Source organism: Diuraphis noxia, unplaced genomic scaffold (genome assembly GCF_037042655.1).
Source record: "Diuraphis noxia isolate RWA-SAM2 unplaced genomic scaffold, SU_Dnox_SAM2 contig0001, whole genome shotgun sequence".
Taxonomy (NCBI): domain Eukaryota; kingdom Metazoa; phylum Arthropoda; class Insecta; order Hemiptera; family Aphididae; genus Diuraphis; species Diuraphis noxia.
Window position 1 is genome coordinate 81,271,919 of NW_028301711.1, and position 8,813 is coordinate 81,280,731.

At 34.4% G+C, this 8,813-nt stretch overlaps 1 protein-coding gene across 1 annotated transcript; it reads right to left on the reverse strand.

Moving 5' to 3' along the window:
• Positions 1-4,523: 4,523 nt before the first annotated feature.
• On the reverse strand, positions 4,524-6,076 carry LOC107171135 (uncharacterized; the record flags this gene model as incomplete). The annotated part of the gene is made up of 2 exons (XM_015521362.2): positions 5,766-6,076; positions 4,524-4,629 (listed from the first exon to the last, which is right to left on the reverse strand). Coding segments are annotated over exons 1-2 (417 nt in total), but the record flags the coding sequence as incomplete, so codon positions are not given.
• Positions 6,077-8,813: the final 2,737 nt, after the last annotated feature.

Below are 8,813 nucleotides of genomic sequence, written 5' to 3' on the forward strand. Positions count from 1 at the left end.
TTTAATAAATTATATTTTTTTCCCTAGATCAGATATAGATAAAAAATTACTTCTAAACAGTCTTGGTTTAATTTAGATGTTAGAACATATGCAAATCCACATTCAGTGTGCAAATATTCTACCAAGTCTATTGTTGATTTAATGGTGATTCTTAAGCCCTCTGTGGTTTGTTTAGTAAGAAACATGTCATCTGTGATAAGTTTATTTCTTAAATTTTGTTCCCAATCATTGAGCCACTCTAACGTGTCTTTTAGTATCTTAAATGAACATAACATAGAATATAATATAATGATAGTTTCAAGTAATATTATTTTAATTTTAATGTTAAAGTACTTTCTTTCAATTGTATATCAACATTTAATATCACGAAAACACAATTTTATACATACATGCAAACACTTAACACACACCACATAACACATAATAAACCTCTAAATCATGACTATTTTTTCGAATTCCTTCTCCAGGAAATTTTCTGTTCAATGCATCAAAAAGGTTATTCAATATATTAGTAAATTTAATAGTTTCTTCACAATCTGCAAATCCTTCATAGTTTTTACTTTTATAAAATTGTATTGCATTTACCATAGATTTACTAAACATCTATATTTTATAGAAATAAACAAATAGTTAATTGGGTTAATATTTTTAAACTCATTTATTATAAATAGAGATATACATTTCTTAACTTACTTGAGATGCATATTTAACCTTCATCTTAGTTAAATTGTTTAAATCAAAATGACTTGATGTTAACCTTGGACAAACTTTTAAAAGACTTTTAGAATCATACTCAAAAACTTTTTTATAAAATTCCCATTTTATTGGAGGTTTATCTAGATGGATCTTAACAAATATATGTGATACAATTGTTAATATTATAACTAAGATACAGTTATAGTAAAGCTAAAGATTTTTTTTATCAAAGGATAATTTTATTTTATGGCTTACTTTCAAGATTTTTTTGTTATGTAATCTATTCCGTACTGTTTTCAATAAGTGAGGTGCATCTGAGAAGACAAACACTTTTCTATCGTTATCAAATGGATTTCGAAACGAGTTATTAAAATTTTCAATTTTTGGATTTATACCCAATGTACTCCACATCGTCCGATTAGTAGAAGCACCATCACTTGTCAATCCTACAATCTTTACACCGACTTTCTCCAGTAGTAAGATTGCTTTTATAACAATTTTTGAGCTTAATTTATGGAAAACAATTATGTACGCATTTTTATTATCTCTACATTTGCTTGCCATTTATGTGGAATATTTATTAAGTTCATATTATTGAAAACACTTTGATATAATGTCAAACTTAAAGGAACATTCAATGGTTCAATCTGAAAAAATTTTTTTTTTAAATATCTAAAAGAGAATTAATAAATATCATAATGATACTGTTTAATAGTTATTATTATTTATAATTTTAGTCCAATAGACCCAATAAATGTAATATAACCTTTATTCTTTTGGGCACGGGCTCCTGCAATTTGTCACTTAAAACTACTACAAGATTCAAAAATCTACAGAATCATACAATAATATATTTATGTAGATTGTATTATGTGTGGTAACTTTAAGCTTTAAGGTTTAAATTGTATACAATAAAACTACAAACCTCTACAGATTGAGTATGATTAAGTGCTGTTGTTGTTCTAGAGCCCATGACTGGTACTGCTCCAGATTTTAATCTTAGTCGATTCAGACATATCTTATTAATAAATAATGTACACAATTCATTAATTTACAATTTATACAGATTTTAATCTATGTAATAAACACTAACAGTATATTTACTGTGACCTTCGCCTGAAGTCCATGTACTAATTATATCTGCTTCTTTAAAATGACTAGAGAAAATACGATCCCATTTTTTAAAAACAATTCCTAGAGCTTCTTCCCACTTTTTTTTTCTTGCTCATCTTTTGGAATGCCAAATGTGTTTTTAGAAATAGCATGCGGTTCTCGTACGCAACAAGGAGACATTTTTATTTTTTATTTTAACTATTTACTCAATACTGAATATATGGGTTATAATGAACAATGTACATCAATATAGAGGGAAATGTAATTAAATAAACAATAGTCATAGACAATGATAATACGATTTATGATAATAAATTCACACATCACACTATATACTATATAGGGAAAACAATAAATAATTGTTGAATTATTTTAAAAAATATATATTTTTACATCCCGCGCAATTTCAAAACCATTGTTTCTTATGTAGTTACTACTATTATTCACTGGAAGCGCTAGGTGTTATTAGAAATCCGGTAGAACTATACTCGCCGCTTTCGATATACAGCTTTGATGGGCCGCGGGCCGTCCCACAACTATAGTATCTATAGCCGTGGGTGCACCCAAGGTTTATCGATTTTAAGTTTTATTTTAAGTTTATTTATTTAGATAATAGAGGTTGCCTCATACTGGAATTCTATTACAAATGGAAGTGGGGGAAATTGCACTGTGACGTCAGCCGTCGTACAAAATTGTTTGTTTATCAACACGATATAGTACGTTGATGGTTGATTTACCGATTTAAGGTCTATTCACACATATCAGTCACGAGACGGTTCAGTTCCGAGAAGTCAGGTCAGTTTCAGTCATGGAAAATAACGTTTCGCTAAATTTAGATCGCGTCGTCTACTCTCATCAGTTTTCTATCCGAATCCGATCCGTCAGTATCCGTTCAGTCTCAGATCCGAGAACTTTTGAATTTTCGCCAATGATATTTTTTGTTTTGACCGACGACAATTGTTGGCAAAATGAATGACGAACATCTTATCGAATGTGTTCGACAATATGAAGTTTTGTATGATCTTTCGAATCCAAAATATATGGACACCTCTTATAAAAAGACATTTGGCAGAAAATAGCAGAACAATTAAAATCAGACGGTAAGTTATATTTAAAAAAAATATTATATTATTATATAAACTATTATATTATATTATATTATTTAGTTATTATATTATATAAGTCACATCGTAACTTCATGAAACTTATGGCTTATTTTCATGGCTTATTTTTTTCAACTTCATGATATTTACAAAATAAAAAATAACATTAACATAATATTATGGGGAAATCCGATAGTATAATAATTAATATAAAAATAATACAATATTTGACGATCTTTGGTTTTTATTCCCTTTAGTACATTTCTGCGTATTTTATATTCGTGGTACAACGGCAGGTGCTTATCGCTGTTTTTGGGGTTTTACGTTAATTTGAATGAAATCCGTTTTCACGTTGCCGTATGGGTCTTATCGATGACATAATAATAATTTTATTGCAACAAAATTGTAAGTTGAATGAAAGTTTGCATCAGTATCAAGAATAATGGACTTTATTTTATAGAACCATCCCCAAAAAGAAATCCTGGGCACGCCCCTGCTTCAACCATATAAACTATTAAAGTTATATATTAAACTTGTTTATATTATGGTCGAAGTATAACTATATGATAAAACTATCATATCAATTGAAAATTAAACACAAAAAAATAAAAATATTAAATTAAAAATGAATACAATTGTATAAATATTAATTGTGTATTTCATTTAATTTTTTTCCTTAAATTCATATTTGTTATTTAATTTATTAAGATATAGCTAATAATAGTGTGTGGCAGTAAATAAAAAACTTATATTTTATTTTTTTACAATACAATAGCATACCTACTAAAATAGTTAAATGCAATATAATTAATTCTAAATTATCCTTTCTTGCCACGATACAGATCCAACCTCTGAATTAAAATAATCCTTGAATTTTTCTCTTTTTCAAAAGGCATCCTTTGTAGCATTGCCACCTTGCATACGTAAGTTTTCTAGTCCTTTATCAATAGGTCCATTAATGTAAGTTTCATTCCTTTCGTAACTGTAGGTGTTGGTATCATATTTTTTAATAAAGTTATGCAATATACAGGTCGCCAGTATAATGCTATCCACATTTTTCGGCGTTGCTTGAATTCTCCTACTGTAAATTCTGAATTTTTGAGATAATATTCCAAATGTATTTTCAACCACTCTTCTAGCACGGCTGAAACGGTAATTGAAAATACGTTTAGAAACATCCAAATCTTGTCGTGGGTAGGGTCGCATTAAATATGTTTTTAAAGGGAATGCTTCGTCCCCTACAATAACATATGGAACTTCAATAGATGTGTTAGGCAACTTTACACTTCGTGGTATTCGTAGTTTATCTTGTTCAATAGCTTTACCTAAATTAGAATTTGTAAAAATTCCCCCATCGCTACTTTTTCCGTATGCACCAACGTCAACTGCAATAAAATTGTACTTAACATCAACAAGAGCCATTAAGACTACTGAGAACATCTTCTTGTAATTAAAGTACAACGACCCACTATTTGGAGGAGCTTGAATGTTGACATGTTTGCCATCCAAAGCGCCTACGCAATTTGGGAAGTTCCAAATTTTATTGTAGTCATTGGCAATAGATATCCACATATCTTCCGTTGGATTTGGCATCATTTCGGCCAATAGGTTTTCACATATAATCTTACAAGTATCGTTTACAATTGTTTGTACTGTGCTATGTCCCAAACGGTAACTGAAAGAAATTGTCTGTAAAGAATCCCCCGTCGCTAAATATCTAAAAATAAATTTTAAAAGTTTAAATTTATATGATTTGTTAAATGTATTTGTTGATATTTTCGTTAATCAATATTATTAAATTAATTATTAAGTCATAAATTGGCCGGCCAAAAATTCTTGATATAATACAAGGTTTCTCATAAGTTGTACTTATCGGAATTAAAATTCAACCCATTCATTATAATGACCTACTCACACCTAACGTCCACTCCACTCCTGGTATACAGTAGAGCGAGTTACCGATTTTTTAAATATTATTCGAATAAAATGTTGTAATTTTTTTACTTTTTTAGTTGCTGCATGTAAGGCAAGGTGGAATAATATCCGAGACACTTACAGAAAGTCGTTGAAAAAAAATGTAACAAAAAGTGGACAAAGTGCTGCCAAAAAAAATAAAAACTTATAAATTTGCAGATCAACTAAGTTTCATAAACAAATATTTTGAAGAAAGAAAATCCAAAACAAATATTGAATATGAAAATGACCAATAACAGGAAGAAAATATGCAGCCAGATTCAGAGGAACAACTACCTGAAGAAGATATACGTCAACCATCTCCCACTTCGGTACAAACCAATGAAATTCATGTTCCGATGAAAACACCAAAACAAAAATGTTTGAAAACTTCGGTTTCTCAGCCAACCGCTTCTGCAAGATTAATGGAGTATTTAATAAGTAAAAAAAAAGAAGAAAGTCAAATTTCCACATGCTTGCAACACCCAGTCGATGCGTTTTTAACTGGTATAGCTCCAACTCTAAAAACATTTTTTTCATACAATTTGAACTTGACAAAAGAAATTTTTGCTATTGTTCAAAAATATGAACTACAACAAATATTAAGTACAAATTCATCAACTACATTATCAACGACATCAGTCACGCCACTACCATCGCCCTGTGAAGATTTTAATGAACACATTCAACCAGATCAAAATATAAGTTCAGCGTCATTCCACAACTTACAAAGTTATTATCAAAATTATCAATCTGATTAGTAATATTTAAATGTTTTTTTTTTCACTTCAATATTTCACATTTGATAAGATATATAATTTTTCAATCATACATATTATATTATAATATATATTAATTTATAATTTTTATTTTTTATTTTTAAGTAATTTTATAACATACCTTAGGCAAACTGCTAACCGTTCCTTTGGTGTTATAGCTTTTCTCCAATGTGTATCTTTTTTCTTTAAATATACATCCAATTTTTCAAGTAACGTATTAAAACAATATTCAGACATTCTGAAATATTGATAAAATTTAGTTCCATCTTCAATCAGTTCCTTATACAGTGTCAAGAACTCTCCTTCGCTGTCTGTTTTTTGCCTTGCCTCATACACCCACTTTCGTCTCTTTGGAGTCTTCTTCTCTTCTTCGGTTTCCTCGTCTAAAATGATCGCAATGATACACAATTCTTCGTCAGTGAAGTTTGCCATATTCACGTTGTAATATAATTGCGTAGTATTATTTTAATATTATTAAATTAAATAAACAAAAAAATATTTAAAAGAGGTTATGTGTTTACTCAACACGACACCCGATTTCTCTGAACTGACCGGTCTCGGCGACTGATATGTGTGAAATACACTTGACTTATCAGTCAAAAACGTCGGTGACTTGACTGTCTCTGATCGGACACGTAACTGGAAAGGATTTCCATTCTTACCGGTTTTCTCCGGTCCTGAACTCTCTTGGCCCGTTTTCTTCGGACCCTTTTCAAAATCTTCGGTCCGTACAGCACCAAAGTTCCTTTTCTCCGGGTCAGTTTTGGTAATTTGTGGTTCCTGCACCGGAACTTCGTTGCTTACTTCTCTTCGGACGACTCTTTGTTTTTCCGCCGGTTACTTCCTGGCCGGTCGGGACGCCGGTCGTTTTAGCGTTTCCGGACTCCGACTTTCTTTTTGGACATGCAGCTTGCCAGTGGTCATGACTACCACATACTCTGCATCCTGATATAGTTGTAAGTCGCTGCTTCGAATTTGGCACTTGGGATTTCTCAGCGCTCTCAGTTTTTCGGTTATCCCACCATTTTAACTTTGGTGGTCCGCCAGTGCTCACTCCCGCCTTAACCGGTATTACGGCCTTGCTTCCATCCAGAACATGGGCAAGCGCTCGCAATTCACTGAACGCTTTCAGCCACTGAATACGTGCATGAATTCTAAATTCATCACGCATGAGTACAATCACTGTCATTACCACCGCTTCTTCAGTCAGCCCAAGGTTTAACCTCCGATACAACTGGTACTTGTGTAGAACTTACTCCCCCAGTGTTTCGTTCTTGGTCTGAGTGGTGCTCAACAATTCTGATTGCAGACTCGACTGCAACTCGTCCCCGTTGAACTTCTCCAATAGTTCAGATTTGAACTCTTGCCATGGTAAGTCCAACGCTCTCATGGTTCCCCACCATGTTCCTGCCTGTGCCTTCAGCTGGAGGGCCAAAACGGTCACCCATCTAGCCATGTGGATACCAGTTTCTTCGAGTATTGCCTCGGCCTGGAGCAAAAACAACACTGGGTCTTCCTCCCTCTTACCGGCAAACTCTGGTATCGACGCACGGGCCATATTCAGCTCATTCTGAGGAATGAGCAGGCTGTCGGGGAAATGCACGCGTTTTACACCGGAAAAACTACTCCGTAACACTTCCCCTTCACTTCTGCCGGACACTTCGCTGGACACTCCAGACAGATCACCGAAGACTCCGGACATTTCACCGGACACTCCGGACCGGTTACCGATAACTCCGGATACATCCCGATTTCTCGGGTTTTCCCGGCCAATCTGCTCCGTATGTTCGCCCAGTGGCTCTCAAAACTCACACCTTGAGTTTTTACCGGAAGATTTTGACTTTTGCCCGGGAAATTTTGATTTTCTCCGGACAAAATGCTGGTGGAGGATTTGGGGGAAACCCCACGGCATGCGCAACTTGCTTGCGCCACCCGTTCTGTCAACCTAAGCTTTTCTTCGGCTAACTACCGCTCCAAGCGTTCCACGCTCTCACTGAGAGTAGCAATTGTTAGTTGCTGCTTGTCAACCGTTGTTTCCAACCCCTCCAGCCTATCTAACATCTGCTCCATGAACTGATTTATCAGACTCTTTTCAGAGTTGACCTCATCCTCCTCAGTTTGAGCCTCCGATGTTTTTCCTTCCAATACCTGGGCTGACGTCTCGTCAGTTTCCCCAAACCGTACTGATCTTGGATCCAAATTATCCTTAGCCCTAATATACTCTTTTAATGCTAGGAGTTTATTGGCCTTGGACCCCCTGGTCTCAATACCACGTTTCGATAATTCCCGGTTAATATCGACAATATTTAACTCACTAATGCATTTAGTAACCATTGTGGAGATTAAATTTAATTGCTTTTATCTATCTAATTAAATTACGATGGATACGAATTTACGTAACTCGGGCTATCGCTGGTAGAGATATGTACTTTCCAATCTATAAATAGCTTAAACTAAGTTTAGCTCAGTAGGAATTACGCTAAATTATGCAAATTTTGCCAAAATTCACCACCTTAGATTGGATAAGCCCTTATTATTTTATTTAAAATAACAAAAAAATAATTTGAATAAACTATTTAGGAACCGGTATGATGAGGACACCTATTGTAGGTTCTTTTAACCCGATATGTGCTAATTTACTTTAATTTACGTAAAATTATTTTTTATTAAAATTAGCACTTACCTTACTCCTTTTCCGACTGCGCCAATGTAGGTATCTGACGGAATGGAAAAATAACTGTCACACGTTTTTATTATAGTTAACACTCTTTATTATAGCTTAATCAACAAATAATAATATTGTTAAAGTCCGGCGACCGTTGTTCTAAGCCAACTGTCCGTGCCGGCCGGACCGGTCGTCGCACGACCCAGTCCCGTCGCGTTATCGCGGACGAGAATAAAGCAGCCGCGGCCGTTGCGATAACGTCCGCGACAAGTGGATCTGTTGTTGTGCGTGCCGGGATGATTACACTAACCGGTTTTCGCAGCGAATGTCGCGGCTGCGCGTGTGTGCGTTGTCCGGTCGACTATCGCGATTACGATTGTGGCGGCGGTCGCTCTGAGCGGCGGCTGCGGCGTCGGCTGTCCGGTTATTCGTATATCTGTCCCTGGTGCTCGCGGATGACGTTGCGGGTGGTGGTGCTGGGCGGTGGTTGTGTGACTTTGTCGC